The 27353-nt window shown below is 58.0% G+C and overlaps 9 protein-coding genes across 9 annotated transcripts; 4 read left to right on the top strand and 5 right to left on the bottom strand.

The window, feature by feature from the left end:
- Positions 1-716: 716 nt before the first annotated feature.
- Positions 717-3230, top strand: BXZ73DRAFT_76835 (uncharacterized protein; the record flags this gene model as incomplete). Its single annotated transcript, XM_048022520.1, has 5 exons — positions 717-893; positions 961-1135; positions 1193-1241; positions 1301-1449; positions 1507-3230. 5 exons carry the CDS (start codon positions 717-719, stop codon positions 3228-3230), a joined length of 2274 nt encoding a protein of 757 aa, XP_047878744.1.
- A 306-nt stretch (positions 3231-3536) lies between these two features.
- On the bottom strand, positions 3537-5367 carry BXZ73DRAFT_100518 (uncharacterized protein; the record flags this gene model as incomplete). The annotated part of the gene is made up of 4 exons (XM_048014597.1): positions 3537-3889; positions 3953-4688; positions 4744-5132; positions 5187-5367. 4 exons carry the CDS (start codon positions 5365-5367, stop codon positions 3537-3539), a joined length of 1659 nt encoding a protein of 552 aa, XP_047878743.1.
- A 1469-nt stretch (positions 5368-6836) lies between these two features.
- BXZ73DRAFT_100517 (uncharacterized protein) lies at positions 6837-8113 on the bottom strand (the record flags this gene model as incomplete). Its single annotated transcript, XM_048014596.1, has 5 exons — positions 6837-7025; positions 7368-7531; positions 7583-7652; positions 7700-7841; positions 7899-8113. 5 exons carry the CDS (start codon positions 8111-8113, stop codon positions 6837-6839), a joined length of 780 nt encoding a protein of 259 aa, XP_047878742.1.
- Positions 8114-8608: 495 nt separating this feature from the next.
- Positions 8609-9957, top strand: BXZ73DRAFT_89502 (kinase-like protein; the record flags this gene model as incomplete). The annotated part of the gene is made up of 5 exons (XM_048025304.1): positions 8609-8863; positions 8921-9187; positions 9256-9293; positions 9348-9660; positions 9718-9957. 5 exons carry the CDS (start codon positions 8609-8611, stop codon positions 9955-9957), a joined length of 1113 nt encoding a protein of 370 aa, XP_047878741.1.
- A 2382-nt stretch (positions 9958-12339) lies between these two features.
- BXZ73DRAFT_76833 (uncharacterized protein) lies at positions 12340-13409 on the bottom strand (the record flags this gene model as incomplete). The annotated part of the gene is made up of 4 exons (XM_048022519.1): positions 12340-12815; positions 12868-12925; positions 12989-13130; positions 13195-13409. 4 exons carry the CDS (start codon positions 13407-13409, stop codon positions 12340-12342), a joined length of 891 nt encoding a protein of 296 aa, XP_047878740.1.
- A 516-nt stretch (positions 13410-13925) lies between these two features.
- Positions 13926-15254, top strand: BXZ73DRAFT_100514 (kinase-like domain-containing protein; the record flags this gene model as incomplete). The annotated part of the gene is made up of 5 exons (XM_048014595.1): positions 13926-14180; positions 14235-14501; positions 14560-14597; positions 14650-14962; positions 15015-15254. The coding sequence occupies 5 exons, from the start codon at positions 13926-13928 to the stop codon at positions 15252-15254; spliced, it is 1113 nt and encodes a 370-aa protein (XP_047878739.1).
- Positions 15255-19124: 3870 nt separating this feature from the next.
- Positions 19125-20444, bottom strand: BXZ73DRAFT_100513 (kinase-like protein; the record flags this gene model as incomplete). Its single annotated transcript, XM_048014594.1, has 5 exons — positions 19125-19355; positions 19408-19720; positions 19768-19805; positions 19865-20131; positions 20184-20444. The coding sequence occupies 5 exons, from the start codon at positions 20442-20444 to the stop codon at positions 19125-19127; spliced, it is 1110 nt and encodes a 369-aa protein (XP_047878738.1).
- A 2905-nt stretch (positions 20445-23349) lies between these two features.
- BXZ73DRAFT_89500 (kinase-like protein) lies at positions 23350-24668 on the bottom strand (the record flags this gene model as incomplete). Its single annotated transcript, XM_048025303.1, has 4 exons — positions 23350-23568; positions 23625-23937; positions 24067-24356; positions 24411-24668. 4 exons carry the CDS (start codon positions 24666-24668, stop codon positions 23350-23352), a joined length of 1080 nt encoding a protein of 359 aa, XP_047878737.1.
- Positions 24669-25331: 663 nt separating this feature from the next.
- On the top strand, positions 25332-27305 carry BXZ73DRAFT_89499 (P-loop containing nucleoside triphosphate hydrolase protein; the record flags this gene model as incomplete). The annotated part of the gene is made up of 4 exons (XM_048025301.1): positions 25332-25799; positions 25865-26024; positions 26252-26871; positions 26916-27305. The coding sequence occupies 4 exons, from the start codon at positions 25332-25334 to the stop codon at positions 27303-27305; spliced, it is 1638 nt and encodes a 545-aa protein (XP_047878736.1).
- Between the last annotated feature and the right edge of the window lie 48 nt (positions 27306-27353).

Raw genomic sequence — 27353 nt, 5'->3', positions numbered from 1 at the left:
TTCCGAATCCGTAGACAGCTTGTAACCCCCCCTTCACACGTCCCCTTGCCGCTCACTGCTGCGGAGGAGTCTATCCTTTGTCTGGACGTTGACGAATTCGTGCGCGGGTTTGTCGGCGCCGTTCCGTCTCTCTGCAACGTCAACGTTGCTATCGATATACCGCGTAGAGGAGGGGTCCGCAAGGAGGCCATCTTTTCCCGAGGAACGGTGAGGCCAGAACACGGCGAATGGCGTCGTAAATATAGGATAACATGGGCGGATGAAGCGGCTTGGTGACTGAGCGTTGAACGTTGAACTGTGGTAGTAACTAGGTTGACTGTGCTATTGGGGGGGGATGGTATGTGAGTGTTGTACTATCTACTCGCGCTATCACAATCCATGGATGCGGCATAGTAGATAAATTCTGAAGTGACCAAACTCGGAATAGAGGGCATGAGGCTTAGTCAGCAGAGGCACTGGAAACACCAAGCGAGTGTTCCTGCTACCTGCCCTTCTCTCTTCCAACACTCCGTAGTTCTGCCCCCTCGTGTGCTGCTGCGTGCACATGTCTTTGTCGTGCCGTAACATGCCTACCACGTTTCTCTAAGTTTGATCATCTATTTAGCCGGGACTTACCGCAGCTACAGCTTCGAATCCAGGACTAGATAATACACGCTCGTCACGTTCGTTCTCTCGCCCCGCCAACACCGTCCTCACCCCCGTCTCCCGCCTAGATCATGGTCAAACGCGCTAAAACGCCGCCTCTTGATGATGGTGCAAAGTTCCTTACCGTGCTCCAGCCGTATCCCTTTCGCCCCGACATGGAACATGAAGGACACCAGAAGCGATTGGCGTGGTGGATCGCCTCGTGCATCGACGCCGCCTACTTCCGATGCTTTTATTACCGGATCATCGTAAGTCGCTCTTCGATCTGGCTATGGCGCGCACGCCTTGATATTCGCCCCGCGGTGTTCGCGCTAGTCCCCCGGAGCTGTGATCCTCGAGGTGGACAAGGGCTTGGGCACAGACGGCTTCAACAAACTGCTGGGAGCCCACAAGTGGGGGGAGTTCCTAAACAATCCCGGGGACCAAGCGGGGCTGGAGTCCAAGATCTTTTACTGCACGTACTCATCTGGCCGCGAGGTGCAGAAACACGGTATGTGCTCCTGCCTCTGCTGCTGCTACCGGCTCGCGTGACACCGGCGCTGCTTAGGGTGGAAGCGGGTGGACGTGACCGACGCATGGGTTATGAACCAGAAGGCGTACGTTCCGCTGCTTCGTCTACTCCTTGGCAGGACCTCATAATTGCCGTTCTTCGCAGCATCAATAAGCTGTTCGTGTCTCCCTACCCGCAAAGCCAGTGGTGCGCGGTTCCCCGCCGCATTGACGACGTCATCCAGAACGACCTTTGTCGCCCGCTTCCAACGCAGCAATTTCCTCCTCCTCCTCCAACCAAGCCTGCGCCTGTGGGTATGTCGTCTCACGTTTTCTTTCCGTTGCGTTCTTGCGTCGATGTTCTATTTGCAGTGGGAACAGCAGAGTGGCAGCGACAGAGGGATGCTCCTGCAGGTGTGCGCGGTCCAAGCAAACCCCAGAGCTCCGGTAGCACCCCGCAAACCGTTCCCGGAACACCCGCCATCGTTTCCCCGCCGCCGTCCTCTGCGTCGTCGGTGCACCACGAATCCCTTTCGGGAAGCGACGATCCACTGTCGCCTGTGACCCCCAACGACCGCATCCTTTCAATCGTGGACCTCGCTCTGGAAGAGGACGAAGACGACGCGGACTACGACTACTTCGATGGGAATCCAGTAGGCGACATCCCCCTCGACCCAAGCAAGTATCCCGTGATGACCACCACCGCGGTGCCGGAGAAAGTCACCGTTGTCGAGAACCTGTGGGCAGACTACGCCGAAGAGGGCTCCGACGACGACTACGAATTCGACGACGAGAAGGATGACGACCAGGAAATCATGAAGGAGGTCGAGAAGGATGACGCCGTCTGCCGCGTGCACGGCGTCGTCTGCGCGAAAGGCGTCTGCAAGTTCCAGGGCAAGCTGAAGCGCGAGGCGATCATCGCCGAGCGCAACAAGGAGATGCAGAAGATGCGCGAGGAGTCCGCTCGCAAGCGGGCGGCGCGTGAGGAGAAGATTGCGAAGAAGTTCGATCAAGCCGGCGACAGCGCGGGGGCGCGCCAGCCTCCTTCGCACCTACGCCCGACGGTCGCAGGCCGAAAACTCCCCTCACACCTCCAGGCCGGCGCTCCACCACTCTCCCCAGGAACATCGGTGCCGTGGTTCCCAGTTGACATCACTCAAGAGTCGCTCGCAGCGCCTCCGCCTGACGCACAGTCGTCCGTAGGCTGGAGCGGCCCTCAGGATCGTCCTCAGGACTGGGCACCGGCCGCGGGGCCCAAAGCACAGTCCAGTGCAGGCTGGGATGGCCCCAAGGATCACCCTCAGGACTGGGACGACCCCTCACCGCCCACGCAGAGGCCCGCACCGCAAACCAAGAAGATGCCAGCGCACCTCATGAAGCCCAAGCAGATGCCCGCACACATCCGGCCGGCCGCTCCCCCGCCGACGCCTCCCACTCCCCCCGCGCTCACTCCTCCCGCCGCCTCCCCGCCTCCCCCCGCGCAAGACTGGGGCGCGTTCTCCGGCAAGGGCAAGGGCAGACCGAACCCCGCCTCCGGCACTGTCAAGACCGGCTCCTGGACGCGCGCGCAGGGCCCCGCCGTGCCCGCCGCGGGCGGCGCACGTCCCTTCGCCACCGCGTGGGGCAAGGCGCCGTCCATCTCCGCGTCCTCCGCCGCGCGCAACCACGACAGCTGGAGCGAGAGCGCGCCGAGCGAGGCCGGGGACGCGTTCCCCGCGCTCAACGACGCCGCGAGCACCGCGTCCAGCGTCCGCTCCCAGTCCCGCGGCGCGCCGAGCACCCGAGGCAGCGGCAACGGCAACGGCAACGCTCGCGCCGGGCCCTCCGCCGCCAGAGGTGCTGCGCGAGCGCCGATGCGGGGATGGGGTATGTGGGGGAAGGACCAGCCGGCGATGTCGACGGCGGCGCCCGGGGCTGGACGCCAGGACGGGCCGTGGGGGAACAGCGATGCGGTGCGCGCCGCGCGCCCGCCTGGGCAGCCGGGCGCGGCGGTGCGCTCGCGGACGTGGGCGGAGGAGATGGACGACTACGACGGACGGTCCGTTGCGCCGAGCACGATCAGCACGGCGACGTGGGCTGCCCCGGAGCCTTTCTGAAGGCCTTAGGCAACCCAAGACGTGTCGATGACGAAGGAAGCGCCTTGGATAGAGGTGACGGTTCTGTCTCCGTATGTTGTGTTACCCTCCTACGGCCCCCTTGTTTCGTCGGATTACTCTCGAATCGCTGTTCTCTAGCTCTTTGATACGCCATGCCGTACCTGCTGTCGCATTCGCAGTTCTGTACACTCTATATCCTTGTACAATGTCCCTATTCCGGATCACCGAACCCTCTGTACGAGCAATGTCGCCGACACCATAGCATGTTAATACTCAGGAAATGAAAAGCAACCCATACATTCGCAGTTAGATCTGGCTGCCATAGGGCGCCTGGGTCATGAGCTGCATCGAACCAAAGTCGAATCCATACCCTTCCACATAGCCTCCCCCGCCCTGACTCTCCTTGCTCTGCTCTTGAGACTCGTCGGGCACCCGCTGAGCGGCGATGTCAAACCGGAGACGGGGCTCGTCGCCGATGTCGAGCTCCCGCTTGACTTCGATGGAGGTGCCTTGGACGACGGAGACCTGCGAAGACTGCGAAGACGGCCGCGGAACGGAAAGCGTCCCCGAGCGGAACCCGCCTAGTCTCGGTTCGACCTCCGCCGGCTCGTCGCCTGCAGGCGATTCGTTCGGCTGCTCGTCAACAGGCGTAAGGCCGTCTGGAAACGAGTGCGCTCGCGTTAGTTCGTCGTCGGAAACCGTAAGCTGCACGAAGGACGCACCAGTAGGGTTAGGGTTCGCTCTCGTCCTCCGTCCACCAGCGGCAGGGGTACTAGCGGACGAGGACCGCGTCCGACGCGTCGAAGGGGGCTTCGACGGCGCGCGAGGCTTCTTCGACGTGCCCCGACCGCCTGCCCTCGCCGCTGCCGCGGGATCCTCCGACTCCGAGGGATGTTGCGGCTGCATCGTTTGGCCCTTGGCTGCCTGCATCCTGGTGTGGGTCCGCGGAAGCGGGATTTTTGCCGGGACTGGGGGCGGAGGGGCGGGGGCTGGAGTCTTGGACCTGCTCCGGAGCACGCGGGCAGGGGCAGGGGCTACCGGCAGCCGCGAAGTAGAAGAGGCGGACGTCACCCGGTTCCTGCGCGGGAGGGGAGGGAGAAAGCTGGGGCCCGGCGACAGGTCGGGCGCGGCTTGAGGACGGAGAGGAGAGCCCCGTGGGGTGGAATATGCAGGGAGCTGGCTTGGGGGGGACCCGGACGCGAATAGGGGTAGAGATGGGGGGAACGACTCAACGGCGTGCGAGCCCATCTGCGACTGGGTGCTCTCAGACGCAGGAGCTTGCGAGGGTCCCGCCTGTGGACGGGGGGATGTTCCGCTTGCTTGTAGGCGGTGCCTTGGGCTTGAGGAGGCTCGGTTTTGGGACGCGGGATGAAGCTGTGTCAACGACTCTTCAACAGCTTGAGACGAGGTGATCGAGGCATTCGTAGGGCTGTCGTGGACCGTCTTCGTGCGAGGGTGCTAATAATGGGAGATGTTGGAAACAGTCCGGGAATACGCACTGTAATTTACGCACCTTTTCTGAGCGAGACGAGCGGCTGGAATCACTTGTACTCGGTCTGGAGCGCAGAGTGGTCGCAGCAGCCTGTCGCGGACTAGCTCCTGCAGGAGATTGGTTGATTCTAGAGGGGTGTATGTTGCGAGTATTGACCTTCGCAGACGCATTTAAGGCGTCGGCGATTATGGAATTCAGACCGGGGGACGGAGGAACAGGTCCGACTGAGGGAGTGGGAGACGACTGTGCGGCATAGTCCGCAAACGACATTTTGCGACGTTTCGCAGGACGTGACGACGAAAGAGGAGTACCCTCATTTGATGTAGAGGAACACGAGGTTTTGTGGGGAGGTGGGGATGTTGGACTGTGAGTGTTGGGCGCGTTGGACTGGAATGCAGCGAGCATGCTGTCTGTAGGACGCGGGCTGAGCTTTTCCGGCAAAGAGGTTGGCAACACGGACGTACCAGTAGCCCCACTCATCCCTTCTGTCGAGCGCAGATACGTGCTCCAGTCCCGCTTTGCGATGCTAAGGATGGCACAGAAATGCGCCTCGTGTAGATGCTGTCGCAGCTCGCCCTTGTCGTGGAATACGTGATGGCACCAGTTCCAGTTACAATGCCACATTGCGACAGCATGCGACGACATGGTCAAGCACGACACAGGATGGAAGATGTGATGGAAGGGTCGTCTTCAATGGTGAGTGATGGAGAGGGAGGAGGTCTGAGGACACAGGAGGTGGTGGACGACTCCCAAGTTCCCGCCTACAGCCGAGAGCCACCACGAGCCGGAAGCATGATAAGATAGACGCCCATTGACTGATATCGTTTGCAAGACGACATCTGCATCCGGGCCCAGCGCCGTCTACCGCAGCATAGGGGCGCTAACGCAATTCCTGCCCTCCGACCTCGGGGCGGAACGGGCAGCCAGGCAGTCAGATGCACAGACCACGAAATCAGGGCAAGAGTTGGCGCCACCTTACCAACAGAAACGTTGTCTCGGACAGAGGGCGACGGCCGTCATCGCGAGCACCGGGCTCCAACATTTGGGGAAAATCTCAAGGCGCAGATATCCGTTTGTCAACGCTGACACGCGGTCAGGGTATGATGCATGTAGCTTTGCTCCTCGTCTGCGCTGATGAAACGGGTACAGATACCAAAGGTCGCCAAACCACTTATGGCATCAGCCAGCTGTGACTTCTGCGGGGTGTTTTTTGACTCTGTGCAATGCTTGACCATCGCCGATGATTGACACGCCGGGGTGACCATCTTTCTAGTGCCGCATTAAAGCCGAGAGAAAGACAAGTAAGATTTTCTTTCGCCCATAGAAACCCATAGAAATACTTTTTCTGGCTGCACATTTATTTTAAACATTATAAACAGCTCCTAGAAAAGCTCCCAGAAAAATGGACTCCGGCTCAGGCAGGTTGTATCTGTCTGGCACCCTTGACTCCTCCGCCATTTGGTGATGCTGCGCGTACGAAGCTTGTTTCCGTATCGTGCAGCAGACGGGCATGCCCGGTTCAACGTCGGGAATGAAGGCTTCTCAGTGCGCGCCCGCCTGACGATGCTTCCTCGGGCACTTTGCGCAGGCTGTCCTAGGAACGTGCCCACTGCCCATCCCACATGCGAGCATTAAGGGCTCGCAATCTCACTGGGGCTGTCCTGGGAACGAGGATGGTGTACGGCACGCCGTCTGTCAGATGAAGTGCTTCCTCGCTCGGTGAGGCTCTGGCCAGGAAGGGGCCCGTCGCACCCGCCTGTCTCGGCTAGTGGTTTGTGGGCGCACGGTGATGTGCCACGCGGTTGCATCGAGACACGCTGAGCCGTGATTTCGAACAAGGACACCCGTTGGCGCGCCCAAAGAGCGTGCGGACGCCAAAGACTGAGCCTTCCTCGGCGTGCTAGTAGTTCGGTGCCGGAACATCCGAGTGTAGCATCGAGCAAATCCTGTTATACATTGCGCAAGATAGTACAAGACCGATGTCGGATAAAACACAAGGCACAATAGAAGTCATAATGTATAAATACTACAACGCTTGAGCCTGACACGGAGACGATAGCGAGGGGAGAGGCAGAAGATGGCGGAGGACGGGACCGCGACGGAACGACGACAAATTACGGGGTGACGGGGGACCACATCACGGCGACGAGGGAGAGGGGAGAGACTGAGTCGACTCGGAGACCATGCGGCGGCCCAAGTAGTGGGTCTGGAGGGACCAGAGCGAGGAGAGTATCTTCGATGTCGGGGGACCGAGCCGGGGAGAGACGCAGCGCACCGGCGGCAGGAGTGGGAGAGAACAACCACTGCTCCGCTCAGATCAACGACGATGGCCACTGGGAATGGGTAGAAGGGGATGCTTGGGAAGGAGACGACGGCGATGCCATGGACGATGACAACGGGGCGGGTGTAGGAGATAACGGTGGTGGGAGACCGCCGTTAGGATCTGTGACATTCGAACACGCCGATGACTGAGGAAGCGTCAACGCCACACTGTTGTCCATCTTCTCAGCACACACAGAGTTGAAGGTATCGAAGAGTGTGGCCTCGGTGGGTTGTCGAAGGTGAGCGTCGCGTCTCCTCCCCATGTCCCGGTATGAAGTGTATTTGTGCCTGCTCGTGCGTGGCGCACTAATCCGAGCACACACCGCGGACCAGTAGCGCTTGAGATTGACCTTTACGAAGCTATATTTTCGCCTGTCCGAGGTCGACGACGGAGGGGAGGAGAAGCCGAGGGTACCACATTCGAGCTTGTCAAGTGCGGTATTGTTGGTGATCGATGCTGTGCGAGTCTCGGAGCGAGATTCAGAGTCTGTGCGGACATGAGTGAGCACATATCTTGACATTGTCAACAGGTTCTCACCATTGGTAGACCCTACTGGTCCTTGGCTGGGGTGTAAGCGCAGACGCTTGCGCATTTCAGACGCACGACGCTGAGAAATGTCAACACATATTTATGGTCTAGAATTGAGCGACATACTGCAGCGATGGCCCCAATAAGCGCCAGTTCGCCAGAGTATCGGTCCATGTCCGACCATGTTGTGACCCAAAAATGAAAACGGTTCCACCACCAACGACTAACAGTCAATTGGCCCCGCTGCATCATTATCTTGTCTTCAATTCTGTATGACACAACCTGAGCAGCCGAATTGATTTCGTATCGCGCAGGAAGTGCTCACTGGTCTATGTCCTTCGACTTTTTGACAAAGAAGTCATCGTCCAGAAGTCCTTCGGCGAACAGCTTCTTCAGGTAATCCCTGGTGTCGTTGCACTTCGTCTCTGCTTGGCAGATGAGCGTGTTTGACGGGGTGCACAGCAGATATATGGTGAGTGCAGTGGCGATAATCCCAATGACTCCGGAAACAATGCCGAAGATAGATGTGAAATCGGCCATTGTGGATGCTGAGCGGTGAGCGTTACGCGTTGAGCCCAATGAGTTGGAGGCTGTGGAGCGACAGCGGTGGGGATGTCGCAAAGGGGAGCACAAAGGCAGGAGCAAGGTGGGGGGTGCTGGGCAGAGACGGATGGCAGAGAGAGTGCTCCTAAGGAGACGGGGCTGGACGGGGTGGCGGCAGAGAGAACAGCGCTCTGAGAGGGATGGTGTGGCGCATCGCGCGTATAAACGCGTCGCTAAAGTGCTCGAAGGGCAGCCATGGGCCGGGATCATGGACTGGCACACTTCTGCCATGGGCGCGCTCGGGGCACCATCTTCTGGGCTGCCGCGTGTGGGGGAACCGTCATCGAGGTGGGCGACACGACGGGCAAGCGCCGAATAACGGAACGTGCGGTGGGAAATCCAATGGGCGCCTGTGCCCCGGGCCCTCGCTGCCCGCACACGGTTGGCGAGTCTCGACGGAACAACGCACCAGCCGGTCTTCGATCCGCCCCGATGTCCTCCGCCGCCCCTCAGAGACTACCTTTTTGGGCGCTTCTGCAGGACCAAAGCGCGGTTGATGGCCAAGCTACTCTCGTTCGAGCCGGTACTTACGATCACAAAGATCACGAGAAGCAGTGGGTTGCACGCCAACCCGCCCTCTACGAACGGGGATACTCGCTCAGGCCGCGCTACGTTCCGGGATGGAAGCCGTCCTGGGAAGGCACGAATCGACATCCTTTGTACTGCGAAGATTCGGTTGCCCCACTTGTGAGTCCCAAATCTGGTTTACTATACGCTTTCCCTTTGATGTCATGAACGTGTTAGATGACAAACGTCATAGACGCTGCACGCCTCAGTGACGGCAAGCTCGTGGCCATCAAGACCACCAACCGTCAACGGGAGCTCGATATAGCTCGATACCTCACCTCAGTGAAGGATTCTCAAAACCACTGTGTTCCCCTGATAGACGTCCTTCCAGATTCTTTGGTCCCTGAGTCGTTCTTGGTCGTCATGCCTTACCTTCGTCCTTTCAACTTTCCTCCTTTGGACAACTTTGGAGAGCTGTTCACATTCATTGACCAGACGTTGGAGGTACGAGTATTCGACCATCTTCGGAGCAGCGCTGAGCATTGTGATTTTGTCTGCCTCCTCGTCGGTAGGGTCTATCCTTCCTCCACAGACACAGAATAGCGCATCGGTAAGCACAGAGACAACATTTGGCCAAGTTCTAGGCTCACGCTAGACACTACAGAGACATTTGCCCCCTCAACATCATGATGGACGCCCGGTCGCTGTATCCTGGCGGACACCATCCCGTCCGGCTGGACACTACACCCGATACAATATACAAGGCGAAACCCCTCTCGAGAACGACCTATCCAGTGACATACTACTATATCGATTTTGGTCTATCACGCCGTTTTGCTGAGGGAGAATCCACTATGGTTCTCGGCGACGTTGGACAAGACGCAGATGTCCCCGAACTCTCCGAGACTGTACCATACGACGCGTTCAAGGTCGATATCTTTTCCCTCGGTAATCTGTACTTCGCAGAGTTCTTGCAGGTGCGCGGCATTTTGTCTAATTTTGTCTGCAGCCCATCGGAGTAATGTCATCTTCAGCTGTACCAACGACTGGAATTCGTCAACCCATTGGTCAACGATATGAAACAGCACGATCCAAATGCGCGTCCACACATCGATGACGTGATCAAGGGTTGGAAGAAGATCCGGACTGCGAACGAGAGCAAGTCGTCATGGCGTCTGCTTCGTCACTCAGAAACCCAAGTATCACGTTTGATGGAGGACGTTACGACCACTCTCATGACGGGCTTGTTGCACGTCGTGGACCGCTTTTCATAGTCGTAAGCATCCAATCTAACTGTTCCAAAATGTATATGTACTAAGTATTGTCAGGAGTCATCATCGCTATCCGCTTTCCTAGATGCTATCGCGACAGCTGTCGAACCCCGGTGCAGGCGCCCACCACGTTGCATTGTATTCATATCTAGCACGCGCACGGAATTCATACATCCCTCCCTATACTGGATCCTGCATAGAACCGGTGCGGCACTCTGCTGTGCCTCCTCTCAGACAAGCAACGTCACGCCATCTTGATTTAGTACAGTCACAGACCCAGCGAGTCAGGTGCAAGGTCTTCCTTCTCCTCCGGGACAGCCATCAGGCGTCGACCGTACGGCGTGTCCACGGCCCCGCTTCGATTACCTCGTTGCCAGACGCGCTGCGTCCACCCGGTATCTCATTAAAGTCCTGGGTCCGGGTCGTCGGAGCGGGCTGTGAAACCGACGGTCCCTCGGACGCACGCCACGCCTCTGCCCGCGGCCGGGGACCGTCCCTCGTGCCGTCCACTGCGTCCGTGGACGCGCTTCTCGAAGTCCCGATCTCGCCGATGGCTGTACCCTTCCTGACGGCTTTGGCGAGCTTGTTGGCACGCGTGCACGGCGTCTGCCTGAGAACGGCGCGGTTGGCAGTGGAGGCCATGCGGGCGTCCATGGCTGGGGACGTACTTGGTTTGGAAGGAAGGAGGAAGGTGCATCGAAGAACTTGCAAGCGATCGACGCCACAGGGCGCTGAGGGGTGCAGACAAGGTCGGAAGCTCCAGAGGGCCGTACGTACGCTTGACGATGGAGACTCCTGGAGTATCCTTGGTACTGGCCAGGTTTGTGCGAGTTGGCACAGAAATGACGGGCTCGAATGGTGACGGCCGTTGTCTGAAGAAGCGCACTCGACGGTCGCGGCGAGCGAGCATACGCACCGGCGCTGGAACGTCGCGAGCGCGAGGCACGCATGGGCCATGGCTTCTGCGCACAACAGGCCTCGCGCGCGGCAGGCACCGCGGAGACGTCCCGCGCACCAGCCAATTCGGTCTCTCATCTCACCTTGCGCTGCCCAGCCGGGCTTCCAGCTTCCCAAGTTAGACCAGGCGTCTTCCCATCTCATCACTTCTGCATCCTGATCATGATGACTCAGGCTCGCACACGCGCGGCCAGGCCTTTGGCCGCAACTTCTACGGGCCAATCTCGCGGCTGGCCGCGGAGGGATGGCAGAGAGATGGCAGAGAGCCTCCGCACCATCGCATGGCGAACGCGCGCGCCGCGACCGGCTGGGCGACTGGCCTCTCTCTTCTGACCTCCGATCCCTCGCGCAATCTCGACGCGTGCGTCAAGCGCGAGGGAAAATACCCATCGGTGCGTTTGAAGGACGGTCTTTGCGTGGTCGTGCACGGCGTGCGATTTCGCTTGCATCGATAAGAGCGGTGGGTCCGACTCCCGTGCACCGTGGTGTGAGAAGGGCGTAGTAGCGGGTCGAGGAAGAGGGTGAGTCCGGTCGGTCCGCCTCCGGACCCGGCACTAGCCGACGGAGACTGCCGAGCGGATCCGCCATGGCGCTCTAATTTGCCCAGACGTCCCGCTGCGCAGGACCGTGTCCAACACAAGATGGCGGAAACCCGTATGGCACGAGAGATGACCATGATTGCTTAGGGGAAGTGGCTTTGTGCGCAGGCCACCACCGGAAGGTACCGGTTGCCCATGCGTGTGAGGCGGCATGGGGGAAGATGTCCTAGTAGAAGCACGGACGTCGGACGGCCGTCTCATCCAGCCCATCCGCCGAGGCTCCGAATCTGACCGGCTGGGAGGGGCTTAGTGGTTTGTGGGTGAACTGTGATGCGCTACGCGTTTGCCTCGAGGCAGGTCGAGCCGCGGCTCCCGAGTGGCGGTTGATGAGCTCATGGCACCAAGGCGCAGAGGAGGCTGAGCCTACCCAGCGCGTCTCGCCTCTTGGGCACTAGTCGCGTGCAGAACCGACCGAGTCCTGTTGTACATTGCGCAGGAGACTGATACAGGGACGTTTACAAATATGAAGGAAGCACGGCAGAAGCAAAAACAAATAAGTACTACAACACTTGATAACAAGGGCGCGACAACGAGAGAGGAAGGGGAAGACAACGGAGCTTGAACAAGACGGAACAATACAGGAGTAGGGAGACGACGAGGCTGAGTGTTGCTGGGGACTGTGTGAGGGTCATCCAAAGCGCGCGCTTATGGAGGAGCGCGAGTGGCGTATCTTCGACATCAATGGACACAACGCCGACACGCTGCAACGGTAGCAACGAGTGCCACGGAGCCGTGGGGCGTGTGTGTGTGAGGGGGGGGGGGGGGGGGGGGTTGAGACCGGTGAGTCCCACTGGAACGCGATAGAAGCCATCGACGACCACTGGTCCATTCACTGCGGCGGAGACGGCGGATGGCAAACAAGACTAGAGGGAGGATCTGAAGCTGGGGACAAAGGAGGCGCGGAAAGCGGGAAGGAAGGTTTGGGAGACGGAGTTGGGCGTGGGAGTGGTGACGCGACACTGTCGTCCTTCTTCTCAACGCATGCGGCTTCGAAAGGGTCGACGAGAGTGGCTTCAGTGAGTCGTCGGCGACGGGTGCCGTGTCTCTTGTCTGCCTCGCCGGATGTAGTCTCGTGCTTGCTGGTGCGTGACGCCCCGACCTTGGCGCGCACCGTCGACCAACACCGCTTGAGATTCGTCATCACGAGAACGTGTTTGCGCAGACGGGATGCGACGCTTCGCTTATCGGCGCTCGATGGTGGCGGAGAGTTGAGCGTACCGCATTCGAGCTGGTCGAGTATGTCGAACGTCGTGGTTTTGCCATCGTCGTCGATGACGAGTTCTTCAGACTGCGCAGATTCAGGGTCTACAATGACGAACTTAGAGAGCAATCTCACTTGACTCGCGAATGTGCATACCTTGTTCACAGCCTGGGGCTTTGTTGTGCAGCTCTTTGCGAGCCTTGGATGCGTGGAACTAATCAAGCGTCGTAAGTACTGAGCTCCCGATCGAACAACTGCGGGAAATGGCGCCACGTACAGCTATATCCGCCTGAACTTGCTTCAGGTTGTGGCAGGCGATTCGCACCTCTCTCCACGTCGTGGCCCAGAACATCAAACTCTTGTACCACGGACGAGCGTCATACAACACCCCATGGAGTTCCATTATATCCAGTTCGATGCTGTCAGCGCATATCCAATCAGTATCCAGAATTGCCTCGGGTGCGAACATGATTCGATACTTACCTGCTGATTTTCTTACTGACCTCGAAAAGGAATCTCTCCTCGAGAAGGCCATCGGCGAAAACGTTCTGAAGGTACTCCCTGGTTTCGAGTCGAACGCGCTCGGCCGTCTCAATGAGACCGGTAGGGCGAGTGACCGCGAGGTAGGAGGCGAAGCAGGCCGTGATGATGCCGAGAATGCTGGCAATTACGCCGACGACGGTTCCGAAGTCTGCCATGGGCGGCTCGGCGAGCGAATAGTAAGAAGGAGGTGCGAGTGGTGAGTGGCGTGCAAGCTGTGCAGGAGTGGCGTAGGCGAGCGCAAGAGGATGGAGGAAGGGGGGGTGAGTGGCGGCGTGTCGGCGAGACGCAAAGTGGCGATGGAGGTCGAGGAGGACGACTCCGAACCAGCCTGGCTACTAGGAGGCACTGTTAAAAGCCCACCTCGGCCGGGTTGGGATCTGGAGATGTGAAGACGCAGGCATTCCCGGCTCATCAGAAGGTCACCGCGTGTCTTCCGTGTGTGAGGGGAGGACATGATGGAAGCAAGAAGGGTATGAAGCAGGTCGGTTTCCGCGGCGTCGCCCGCGCGGCCGCTGCATGAGCACAGGCGCTGGAGCGCGGGAAATTCCAGCTGACTCGAACGGACTGGGCGCTTGGGCGCTTGAGGCCTCGAGGCTCGAAGTTGTGACCACGCCTTCGGTGAGCGTCGCCAGCGGAACAGCGCACGAGCCGGCCTTCGATCGCTGGCCCCGATGTCCTCCACGGCCCCCCAGAAGCTCCCCTTCTGGGCCATCCTGCAAGACCAGAGCGCGGTCGACAGTCAAGCACGCCTCAATCAAGCCGGTCGCTACGACCTCAGCGAGTCCGAGCAGAAGTGGGTTGCACGCCAGCCCGCCCTACACGCACGCGGCTACTCGCTAAGAACGCGCTACATCCCGGGATGGCAACCGTCGTGGATAGGCACCAATCGACGCGCCTTGTATTGCGAAGACTCCATCTGCACGATAGTGAGTTTTACCTCCTACCCCTGCTCTCTCCCGCTGATAGAACGAGGTGGTCAGATACCAAGCGTCATGGATGCTACTCGACAAGAGGACGGTCAGCTGGTTGCCATCAAGACTGTCTCCGAATCTCAAGAACTGAAAATAGCGCAGTTCCTTACGTCACTGGACGAGCCTCGAAACCACTGTGTATCTGTCTTGGACGTCTTTCCGGACTCCCTCGAACCTGGCATCACGTTGATGGTCATGCCCTATCTTCGACCATACAACAATCCACCCATGGCGACTATCGGAGAATTGTTCGCCTTCATTGACCAAACGCTCGAGGTATGAGTCGATTCTCAGAGGGCCTCAACGAACATTCTCACCTATCCAACTTCGCTAGGGCTTGTCGTTCCTCCATAGTCATCGAGTTGCACATCGGTGAGCGCTGACGTCATACCTGAGATATGTAGGCTCACGTCACATATGATAGAGATGTTGCACCGTCAAACATCATGATGGACGCTAGTGCGCTCTTCCCCGAGGGCCATCATCCTGTTCGACTCCAGGCCACACCCGATGCGGTGTACGACGCCAAGTACCACCCGCGTACAGGCCGACCCGTACGCTACTTGTACATTGACTTTGACTGCGCCACCGTGTTCGACGATGGCAAGCCTTCGATGGTCCTTGGCGTCATAGGTCGCGACAGAGAAGTCCCGGAACTCTCCGATTTGGTACCGTACGACGCCTTCAAGGTCGATATCTACGCTCTGGGAAACATGTACTTCAAAGAGTTCTTCATAGTATGTGTGCGCGACGTCCTCTCTCAAGCGCATCCTCTGACCGACTGCACAGACACATAAACATATGGAATTTCTGCAGCCAATGATCGACCATATGAAACAGCACGATCCGTCAGCGCGCCCTTCTATAGAAGAAGTTATCCGACAGTGGGGAGCGATTCGGAGCAACAACAAGTCCAGGTCATCGTGGCGTCTAGCACTGAAGACTGAGACATCGGTCTCGCGGTTAGTGGAGGGAATCCAGAACGTCGCTATGAACGGCCTGGAGAGCGTTTTGACCTATCTAACATAGACGTGAGTTCCATGTCAGGATGTTCTTACGTGCCTCTGAACTCTGAGCCTGTCTAACGCCAGGTTACTGCTACGCTTTCATGGCTATCTCATGCTTTCTCAGATGCTGTCCACACGTCCCACAGCTGCCACGACATCTCCACATCGTTCCCAATCATCTCATTGCACAGTACTGTACTTTGTATCTTCACATGTTATTCTAGTAGCAGGCATCATGGATCCACACATCATCATTTACCCACAACGTCTAGTCGATCTTGTAACACGAGAAGTCCGGTTTGTGTATCATAAATCCCTACAGATACAAATCACATTGGTCGTTCATGTTGATGGAATATGATCAGTCATACGCGGAGCGATGAAAGAACCACCTGTGTCCTGCGGCTCGCCCGCGACCGGTCTTTTATCTCACCCTATAGCAGGCGGAGGCTCGCAGCGAGCTTCCGCGCCATGATTTAGCCCGTGGGGTTTAGCCTTTGGGCGTAAGGCGAACGCGTGGTCTGCAAGGCGAACAGCCTCTGGATCCTGACCTGGTCTATGTAGACTCCACCGATCTGCATCCCAGTTAAGCACGCGCACCCAGAAGCCTGCGTCATGCCCAGACTTACGGCTCTGGCGCACGCTCTTTGCGTGATTTCCGGAGATCGTCGAGACGGATGATGCGTCCGCGTGAATAAGCATAGCGCATCATCTGACACTGAGTGTGCACAGAACAACTCCACGACGACGGAGGATGAAACTGAGCTTACGAGTTGAAGTTGAAGTTACGACGGTTGCAGGTGGATCGGTTTCCTCGCCATCCCTCATGATGGGCGGTACCTCAGTGAACAGGTCCCAGGGCGGCCATCCCGTAGGCTCATCCGTGCGGTTAGAAGTGGTCGCACGGAGTAGAGGTGAAAAACCGTATGCGGCTATTTGCCGGAGTAAAGAAACAACTCACCCGTAACGCCTTTCCTATATTACAGGGATTGGTTTCAAAATTTTGTGCGCAATCACAAACACATTGCGGATGAAGATGTGGGTGCCAGCGGGCGCAGTATTAGTAGCTGTGGAGGGGAAAGAGAGGAAGAGAAAATCGTTATCACCCAGTCATAAACCGGAAACTGCCGACGGAAACTGCCGTCCAATGGTAAGCCACGGCGTCGCCCGGCGGGCATTCACCCGGAAGTACCCGTCGACCCTGACGCTATAAGCGCTGAACCACTCACTCACGTATTGTAGTTGGAGTCGGAGGCACCGAGCGACGACCGATTGTCTTGTGTACGTCGTAATATCATGTTGTCTAGGGCAACATCGCTTCTATGTGTTCGAACCGTGGCAACGCCGATGGGTAGGTTCAGCAGTACCGAGTCTGACATCTCAAGTATATATGTAGTAGATGGTAGTATCGTAGTTGTGCTCGTCCGGCCCCTCCGTCGAGCAGCGGGACGCTCACAGGACGGCGCGGGGGGTCGGTCGGCCGCCGCGCCAATCCAGGTAGGGCACCTTCACGGAGCGCCGACGCCAGGCTCCCCCTCTCTCTTTCCACATCGCAACGGCTCCTCAGGCTCCCCGAACTTTTTCGTGCTCTCAAAAACACCAAACGATGTTCCAGGCTTCTTTTTCCTCCCATAGCTCGTTATGAAAGCGTCGCAAGCGCAAGAAGGTTCGAGTGTCACAGTGAGAGAGTTTGGATGCCGGTGAGCGGCCATGTCACTTTCGTGTTTTTCGCGGTCAGGGTCGGAAGGCTCACGCTCAAGTGTGTTGCTCTTGTAAGTTATCATGCACCTTTTTCCGACCGCTCCTCTATTGATAGGGTTGCCTGTGATATGTCGTCTCCCTCCCAATTACGACCACGGTCATGCAGGGCCACATTTTCCCCTCTTCTACCAGCAACATATCTCAACAACTTCGGTCCCTCTCAGGAAGCGAGCGGTCTCCAGGTCCGTCCTATCTCCTCTCATCATGGCCATTTAGCCTCGTCACTCCAACACCCAACCATGCACTCCTGGATCTTGTCGTCCATTTTGTCCCAATCGCCCACCCAACTTTGCTACCCTATACCAACACGGCACAACGCAACGTTCGCGCCATTGCCTTCGTATCGTCTCTTGCGATCCCGTTTGTATCATCGTTATTCTGTGCAATGCATTACCTTTCCATCTACCTCCTGGCCGAACGCCCACCCCTTCCACGTCACCTATAGCACTGACTTATGCATCGCATCGGTCGGATGGTTATGACAGAAGTTCATGACACTCGTGGCAGTAATCTCGCCAATCCATTAGACTTAGACAAGGTACAGCCATCGGCGAAGTCGGGGCTTCTGGAACAGCACCCACTGCGGCACTTGACTATGACATGTACGCGAGGACGGCCTGCGGCAGGCGAGGGCGTGTCGGGGTTCTAGGGGCGGCAGCGCAGTCGGCGGCCGAGCCTTCTGCCACAGCGAGGTCATCTCTGCGAGCGGAAAAAAGTCCGCCTGTCCTAGGAACGAGTGTCGCGCGCGGCAGGCCTCCGAGTCCTCGCAGATTAATTAATTTTCCTATCCGAGAGAATACGGAGTCCGGACCTCGGCCCCGGCGCGCTGCCATGCTCGGTCGAGGCGGGTGCCTCACGCGGCAGACTCGAGCGGAGGTGATGAGCGATGCGGCAGGCCGGTAGCGGAGTCATGGCGGTCCACCACGCTGCGTCCTGGCGGTCGCCGTGCTCTGGGATTCGGGAAATTGTCACCGCATCGGATTGTGGTCCATGCTGCGCGGTGCGGAGGTCGCCTTCGCGTGTCTGGCATCAGCAGAGAAGCAGGGTAAGCATAGGTTCTTGACGGATGTGGAAGCCTTGGAATGTAATCCGTACTGGTTTTGGGACAAGACGATACCGAGTGCGCGTCCTGGTGGAATGGAAGTCCGCCCGTCCGAGCCGACGGCCCTTCTGTCTTGCTACGGCGACATTAGGAGTCACTATAGTCAGGACTCCAATTGTGTACGGACGTGCGCGTCGGGATGTCAACAGGGGGTGCGGTGACCGGGCGAAGACCGTCATTGTGTACGAGAAACGTCTGCCATTCGGCCGAAGCTGGTCGTATCGATGGACGCACGACTTACGTGGTGGACGTCCATTTCAACGACACCGGAGACAAGGTTGTCAACGCTGGGATGGCCGGTGTAAACCGACAAAGAGGATCACGTACTCACGACTCGACGAGGCGTGTCTAGACACGAGAACAATAACCGCCAATGGCGACTGGCGCGTAGCGCGTGCAAAGACCCTACGAGGTCCAACATCGTTTCTACTCGATGGAGGAAGGATCGTTCACGGCTGCCGGCTACAGCGACGGGACAACGATGTAGTTTCCGACGCGCATGGAGACCCCTGTACACTAGCGTCGGGCGGCGCGGCGGTCTGCCCAAAGACAAGGTTCCGATCCGCGGCGGATACTTGGAACTAAGTTTCCAAAGCAGGCATGAGCGTTTGTGCATGAACGCACCATACTTAGTCTCTCGCGGCGTTCTCACTGGACGTGACTGTGACGCTCACTTCAATCACTATTGCCCTCGAGAAACCATTTGTGTGCATGCCAAGGGGATGTATGGGGTCTGGTGATGAGGTGAGACGAGGACGACGGATCGTCTCACGAATCTGGGGGAATCGTCGGTATGTGGTGACAAGAGTCAATATATCCAGCCGAGGCAGCGTGTGCGCATGAACTTGTATTAGTATTGTGCATTGTACAAATGGGGATAGCAGGAACACAGCATGATGGACAATCCATGATAACAAGGGCAGAGTGATGGGACAAGGATGGTACAATCTGCGTGAAGAGATGGATCAGCGCGACGCTTCATGCTGCAAGCCGACAGAAACGTACTCTGGCGATAGCGACTCGTACGAGCTAACCGGTGAGGGATCTAATGCCTTCCCAAGCCACCGATACCGTTTGCTGGATAGCCCGCTCAACGAACGTTTCCGCCTTCACTGACGTGTGTCGACTTGACTGTGACACAACTCTGGCGCGAATCTGCTGCCATTGTTGGTGGACCTGGTGGATGGTGGGACGAAGTTTGGGGTCGCGTTGCCGCATGGAATCGGTCAAGGGCTCAAGGAAACTGAGATGGTAGTATTTCTGTGGGGAATAGTCGTCAGCGCTGAATACCTCTGTAGGCTGAGAGACTCACCTCCTGGAGATCGTTCAGGTACAAGCTTCCAAGAGCGTGAATGTCAACGGGTAACGCCTCATAGGGAATGTCGATGGAAAGTTCTGGAACTGTGTCGTCTCGGCCAATGTCGCCTACCACAAGCTGGGAGTCTCCTTCGTTGAATCTGGCTGAATGGCCAAAGTCGATGTAAAAGTAGTTAACCGGAAAGTCTGTTCGCGAGCGCGGTTGAATCCTGTATACGCCATCAGGGGTCCGCCAGGGTTTGGCGGGATGCCAGCCGCCAGGCAAAAGATCGCGAGCATCCATCAAAAGGTTCGTCTCGTGAATGTCTCTGGCGGTCATTCAGTCATGCAACACCCATCACAACATGCAACTCACCGATGTGCAATCCGATGGTCGTGGAGGAACATCAATCCCTATCAAACACCACACATAAGCCCATGTTTCAAGACGACAAATGTGAAGAAGGACTGACCTCAATGCTCTGGTCAATAAATGAGATAACTTCCCCGACAGCGCAGAACTCGGGGTCATTGTACCTCCGCAGCAAAGGAAGAAACATGAGCGTGAGATGACGATCGAAAGGATCGGGCAGTGTCTCGAGGATTGTCACACAGTGACAAGTGGGGTCGCGCTGCGATTCGATGTACTTGAGTATTCGTATTTCTTGATTATCGTTCTTGACTTTCTTAATCGCCACGAGCTCTCCTGTGTCTTTCCTGCGGGCGTCCATGGTTCGTTTCTGCAAAGGATTGAGATGAAACAATGCATACCGGGCGTGACGTAATACCCACGGGTGATATGGCAGGCGCATCCTCGCAAAAGGCGGGGTCGCGCCTTGTCCCAATCCACGATGGCGTCCAATCCGGTTGGTAGCGCGCTCTGAGTAGATATCCGTGGTCGAGTAGGAACTGCCTGCGATCGCGCCAAAAGATCTCGGTTTCGCGGATGGCCCATGTGCCCTGACGGGTTTGCTGGTCACGCATGGCGAGAATCTTATCGCTGGAAAAGAAGGCATAGGACGGAAGCTGCTCTTCTGACGGTGTGTGCGCCATGGGTGACCGGGGGTTGATGTCGTGGCTGGGAGTAGGCGGGGGCAGAGGCGGTTCACGCCAGGCGGGCACGCGGCAGATCGGCATATGCCGAGTGTCCGTCCACTAGGCGCCAGAACCGCCTCTCTCAGGCTCGCAACTCGACCCCGTCGGCGGTCAGCCCAAGAACACGCTGCAGAAGCGTGATGAGCCCAGAAGCCCGGCTCCGCGTGCCTCACGGTCCAAGATCCATGCTCGATATGTTACATCTCCCTGTCGGTCTGCATCCCGCATAAAGGCCCGCGCAGGCAGCATCTCCGCCCCAGGACCGCCGTCGCACCCACCCCCGAGTCCGCCACCGACTCCCGCCACTCCAACATGCTGTCGCCTGATCTCATCCTGTCTATCGTTGGCCTGATACTTGGCTTCATGACCTCCTTTATCATACGGAGCATCTTCTCATGGTTGCCTCATGGACGCCTTCGAATCATAGAGCACAGGCTCGTGGAAACGGAGAAACGACTGGCCATAGTGCTTCAAGATGGTTTGGTATCGTCAGAGAACCTTCCAGCGATTAAATATTTGCATGAGGAATATTGGGGGTTTGTTCTCTTCCCTCCTCTTCTGTTACGACACTCATCCGTCCCATACCAGGTGTGTCGAGACCGCGAGTAACGCGCGCGAGTCGCTAGGCGAAAAGGACGCGTGGCGAACCCTCTGGCGCGAGGCGTTTTCCAGGATATCTGAATTGGTCACCTCGTTGAATGACGTTGACAGACAGATTATGGTTTGTGTTGCTTCCCATCTGCCTTTCAGATATCACAATTCTCGCTCTAGACATACAGCGAGAGATGTCGCCAGGCTCTCGGTTCTCAAGCCCGCCAAGCCCATTTCGAACGCATGGTTCGCCAGGCGGGTGCGTTCCATTCCTTGATTTATTGTTACCTTTCCTTTCTAAATACACCTACGCTAGGTTGCGAACACCTTCTACGTGGCGATCAGACACATGAGCATTCTACCATGCCATTGGAGGAGCCGGAAGGGGTCGATAGTTCAGACGCCACTTCTCTTCCAAGCCCACCATCCTCTCCGGAACCATCTCAGTCTCCATCGGATGGATCTTTCGATATCGTCTGCTCTCCCGCCCTTCCGCCATCGCACCCCCCTCCGCGTCCCGCTCGATCTCCGCTCCGCCCCGACCCGGAACCATCTCTCCCCGAATCTGCGCCCCAGTGCGCCATGGCCTCGGACCTTAGTTCTGTGTCCACTGTCGAGTCGACGATAGTCTCCTGGAAGGAACAGTGTATAGATGAGAGAGGTCAGCACGCCTTCGTATCGCCGAAACTGCTCACTCATAGTATCATTGTCAGCCCGATCGGGCTCTCCGACTACTAAGGACAGAAGGACAACGCTCTCCACGGAAAACACCGATTCCCTCGAAGATGCGACACTCTGCTCGTTGCCGCCACCGTCTACCGTCCACCGACAACCGGGACGCCCCCGCTACGTCCGTGCACTTCGAGCGCTCTTCCGACTCCCTCCGCCGCCGCCGAAGCACAAGGCTCAGTGCTGTGAGCCTTAATCGGGGACAAACGCGCGGATGACAATACCTGTCCTTGGATACCATCGCCGACAGTCCTACCATCCGTCCCTCCGCCATCACCATCCAAGACGACGCCCACCTCAATGTCACATCCTTCGCTCTCCGCTGCCTGATGGACGTCGGAGCAGACGTCCACGACTCGTCGTGGGGAGTGCTCACCAGCCTTGAGGATCCACCCCGGGCCAATCGGCTCCTCGCCGCGTGGATATCGTGTTCGTAGACCGCCGCCTCCCAGCCCCAGCCCTCCCGTTTCTTCTCGCGTCTCTCGTCCACCCTGCCTCCTCCTTGTACTATGTTGCGATGTCTTATTGATCGGTTGTACGTAAAGTAAGCGTTGTTGTCAGCGTTGTTCCCCTTATTGTATTCTGTATCCGTGATCGTGATTGTAGTTCGTGGTGAAGTGTACAACAAGGCTGTGTCTATCGCGCGCAGAGGCCGCTCCTACCTCCACAATTGTGGAAATGCCTTTGGTCCGCGGCGCCCGTCGCGCGGTCCATGCCCGCCCAAGACTCGCCGAGGTGCATATTTGAATTTTGTACGGACATCGGATGTTGTGATGCTTTTGGAAGCGAGGATTGTACTTTATTCGTCCTTGTGTTCGCTGTGCGGATGTTCCTGTAGTGAGCTCCTGCGCAATGACGTATAACAGCCTTGTTCTTACGCGCGAGAGAACGCTTCAGTAACAGCTCACTGGGCCACACCGGCCCGCGCAGATCTCACGCGCGCGACGGCGCATGCGCTGTCCCAGGAACGAGGCCCGCGCACGGCGATTCGGAGTCACGCAAATGAAACGGCTCCGTTCATATCCTTCCAAGCAGCTTGATCCCGGCGAGCGCGTTGATCCCGGCTGGTGGTTTGTGGGCTCACAATGATCTGCCGCGTGGATCACGGCATATCGACGCAGAAGGTCGGGGGTCGGGGCAGTGGAGCCAAGGCAGTCCACCATGCTGCAGCCTGCAGGCAGCGGTGGCCCGACGGTACGAAGTCCGTCCCGCGCGTTGCCAGAAGCGTACGGGGTCTGCAGCTGCGCGCGTCAAGTGGTCGGAGTCATCGGATGGCCGACATCAGCCGGGTGGTCGTACAGGCACTGCATACATAATGCGGAAGGCCTCACCTTGCGATTCCGCCGGCACTGATAAGTGAACGCTGAGGCTTGAGCGCATGATGGCGGAGTGGAGAATGATCTGTGTGATTCATTGGATAGTACAAGAGGGATCCAGAATAACGTGCAGGTCGTAACGACGAAGACAGAGGACAACAACGATAGTACAGATTTAGGAGGCTTATTGTGTCGGCGTTGTCAAGGACGCCTGGAATCAGAGCGCCTCATCCGACGAGGGACCCGACGATCGAGGCCGCTTGCTGGATCACTCTCCCGAAGAACGTCGCCGCCTTCGCCGATATTCGTATGTGCGACAGCTCCACTGCTTCGGAGCGGATCTGCTGCCATTGTTCGTGAACTTGGTGGATGGTTGGGCGACGTGCCGGGTCGGGGTGCCGCATAGACTCTGTCAAAGGCGCGAGGAAGTCCAGAGAATAGTATTTCTATGGTTGCAGAGACACCGTCAGCAGTGCATGCGTACCGAGGATCCAACACCTACCTCCTGAAGATCTTGGAGATAAAGGCTGCCGAGCGCGTGAATATCGACGGGGAACGCCTCGTAGGGAATGTCGTGAGAGAGCTCCAGAACCGTATCGTCCCTGCCAATGTCGCCTATCACCAACGGGCGGCAGCCTTTTTTGAACCTGACCGAGTGGCCAAAGTCGATGTAGAAGTACTGAACAGGGAAGTATGTTCGCGAGCGAGGTTTGATCTTGTATACGCCATCCGGGGTTTGCGACTGGTTTACCGGATGCCACTCAGTAGGAATGAGATTACGAGCATCCATCATAACATTTGCTTCTGCAATGTCTCTGATGGCCGTTCAGTCGTGCGGAAATGGCTTAAAGGATCTTACTCACCGGTGTGCAATTCGGTGGTTATGGAGAAAAATTAATCCCTGACAATCGGAACACGGGCAAGTCTGTACCCCAGGTCATGACGGTAGATGATTAAGAGTACCGACCTCGATGCTCTGGTCAATGAACGAAATGACTTCGCCAACAGCGCAGAAATTAGGATCGCTGTACCTCCGTAATAAGGGAAGGAACATCAACGTGAAAAGAGGATCGAGTGGATCGGGCAGCGTCTCGATAATTGTCACGCAATGACAAGTGGTGTCCCGCCTCGATTCGATGTACTTGAGTATTTGTATCTCTTGGTTATCATTCTTGACTTTCTTGATTGCCACGAGCTCTCCGGTGTCCCTCTTGCGAGCGTCCATCGTGCGTGTCTGAAGAGCTTCATTGAGCAACATCGACACCACACCGCACAAGAAAACACGCACAGGGAATATCATGGCCGCATCTTCACAAAAGAATGGATTTCGATTCGTTCCCAACCACGAAGGCGTCCAGCCTGGCTGGTAGCGTGGTCTGAGCACGTATCCATGTTCGAGCAAATATCGCGCGCGATCTCGCCAAGTAATCTCGACGCTGTAAAGATCCCATATACCGTCACGGGTGAATTTGTCGCGCTTGGCTATACGATCATCGTCCAAGAGGGCATAATCTGGCAGTTGCTCCTCTGACGGTGGATGTGCCATGATGACTGGGTGGAGAAGCGATGTGGTGGATGCGGGGGGAGAATTGACATACGCACCGCCGCGGGCCCAAGTTGTACTTATCATCGAGTGGCATAGACCGCGGTGAATACCGAGCGCTCGTAGTATGCGCGGCCAGGTACACGGCCCTCGCTGGCTGCGAGTGCGTATAATGTGGTGTTCCGGAAGGCCTCGACGCGGCTTGTTCTCTCAGAGAGCCTGGCATCGGGATTATTGTCCCTATATCTACCGAGATGTCAGAATAAGGCGATACAGAAGAACAACAGATCTAGAACAGCTCACGGGTCATCCACATACAGATGATGTTCAATAGAAGTAGGGCCAGTCAGCAATACACACATCATCATGCGATCCAAATGGGGGGTACCACAACCGAGATACGGTACCGTTCTGCCCGCGAAACTATATGAGTGCGAATGAGGACACTTGAAAGAGCGTGAAGCACCTATCCCGACCGACGCTCGTTAGCCTGCCAGGGAAGATAACGTGAGGGCAAAGTTACGGCGGGGTTCAGGCAGCAGCTTGAAGTGCGCTGCCAACCTCCGACTCATGTGTTGCGGTGTTCCCAGCGCCTCACGAGTCAGCGCAACGCCCCATCCTTGTCTCCCTCCTGGTCCACCTTGTTCCGCATCTCTCATGCAGAAGATGCGCGCACGGTGTGCATCTCCACGACATTATTGGGAGCGACTTCCCCGTACACACTTCCGTCTCTACCACTTCGGCCCTGCGGCGCCCATAGTCAACATACCCAACTCCTCTATCTACGCCTTCGATACCCCAAACCCCGTCCTCCGCGACGTCTCGCTCTCGGTGTACCCACAACAAGCGTGGGCCGTCATCAGCAAGGATGCTGCCTCTGGCAAGGCTGCTCTCTTCGGCGCGCTCTTGGGCACCCACCGCATCTCGCCCCCGTCCCCTCTGACCCACGCGCCCTCGCTCACCCTCGACCCGCACCGGCACATCCAGCTCGTCAGTTTCTCGCATCGCGGGCGCGGCTCCGGCGCGGGCTTCTACGACTTCACCGCACGGTACGGCGCGGTGCGCGAAGAAGACAAGGTGACCCTTCGCCAGACGTTCTTCCCCGACACCGCGCCGCCCCTCCACACGCTTGCGGTACCGTCGCTGCTGAAGAGGAACGCTCCGGAACAAGACGCTGGCTCGCCGGGGAAGGTGAAGAGAATGCGTTGTTTGAGTTCCTCACGGAGCAGCTGAGACTCGCGGACTTGCTCGATGTTCCAATGATTGCCCTCAGCAACGGCCAGACACGGCGGGCGCGCATTGCCAAAGCTTTCCTTGCGGAGCCGGAGCCAGAGCTGTTGCTGCTTGATGAGCCGTTAAGTGAGTACTGTCTTTTTATTCAGCAGGTGGTACAACACCGGTGGACGATGGACGCATCGGCGAAGACTCCAGCGACAGGCGTGGGGGAGGACCATGTCAATGACACATATGCTAGCTTGTGTGTATCTACTTTCTTCGCCGCAATACACATTTTATTGTCTCTTTGCAATGTGGCGTGCATTCGTCCTGGAAGTCAAGGTCCCGCGACTAACGTGAGTTGTTTCCAGCTGGACTGGATGCCAAATCCCGCGAAATCCTTCTCACGTTGCTGCAGGAGCTCAACACAAGACCAGATACGCCGCAGGTCATCCTTGGTCTTCGCGAGAAAGACCCTCTTCCGGAATGGACGACGCACGTCGCTCTCATCGACGCCGACGGCAAAGTCCAATCTGGCCCAAAGCAAGATGTCTTCCCCTCCGCCTCCCACCCTTCGACCCAACCCGCTCCCACCTCCTCCCCCTCACGCCCGCTGCAGCGCACCCTTGGTGAGCCCCTCGTCGACATCAAAGATGTCTCCATCGCCTACGGCCCCCGCCGCGTGCTCTCCTCCGTGCGCTGGACTGTCCACGCGAACTCGCGCTGGCACCTCGTCGGCGACAACGGCGCCGGCAAGACCACGCTCCTCGCCCTCCTCACCGGCGAGCACCCGCAGTCGTACGCGCTCTCGCCCGTGCTCGTCCTCCTCGGCCGCGAACGCGCCGCGTGGGCGACCCCGCACCTCCACCGCCGCATAGGCCGCGTCTCCCCAGAGCTCGCCGCCGCGTTCCCGCGCGGCGCGGGCCTCACTGTCTGGGACGCCGTCGGGACGGGCTTCGGGGGCGGCTTCGTGCCGCAGGGACGGCGCCACGTCGGGCTCTACGAGGACGGGCAGCCCCTCCCGCGGATGGGGAGGAGGAGCGGTGGCGGCTCGGGCGCATGCGCGCGGCCATGGACGCGCTCGGGCCTGCGCGGTGGCACCCGCGTGGAGCGAGCGGCGCGATGGACGAGGCGTTCTGGCGGAGGCCGTTCGTCGAGCTCGCGCCGGGGGAGCAGGCGATGGTGCTCCTGATGCGCGCGCTGGTGTCTGCGCCGCCGATCGTGCTCCTGGACGAGCCGTGGGCGGGCATGGACCGTGCGATGGTGGACGCCGCGCACGAGTACTTGCGCGACGGCGGGGGTGGGCTGTCGAAGCACCAAGCGTGCATCGTCGTAAGCCACTGGGATGAGGAGGTGCCGTGGGATGCAGACCAGGGCGTGCAGCGGTACAAGTTGGAGAGTGGGTGGGGCAGGGAGTTGCTTTAGAGCTGAAGTGTGTTTGACCATATGACGTATTTCGCAATTAGATGGAAT

The sequence above is a fragment of the Epithele typhae genome (assembly GCF_022376455.1).
Source record: "Epithele typhae strain CBS 203.58 chromosome Unknown BXZ73scaffold_18, whole genome shotgun sequence".
Classification (NCBI taxonomy): Eukaryota; Fungi; Basidiomycota; class Agaricomycetes; order Polyporales; family Epitheliaceae; genus Epithele; species Epithele typhae.
Note: the sequence above shows the minus strand (reverse complement) of the source record. Positions and strands in the feature narration are given on the sequence as shown.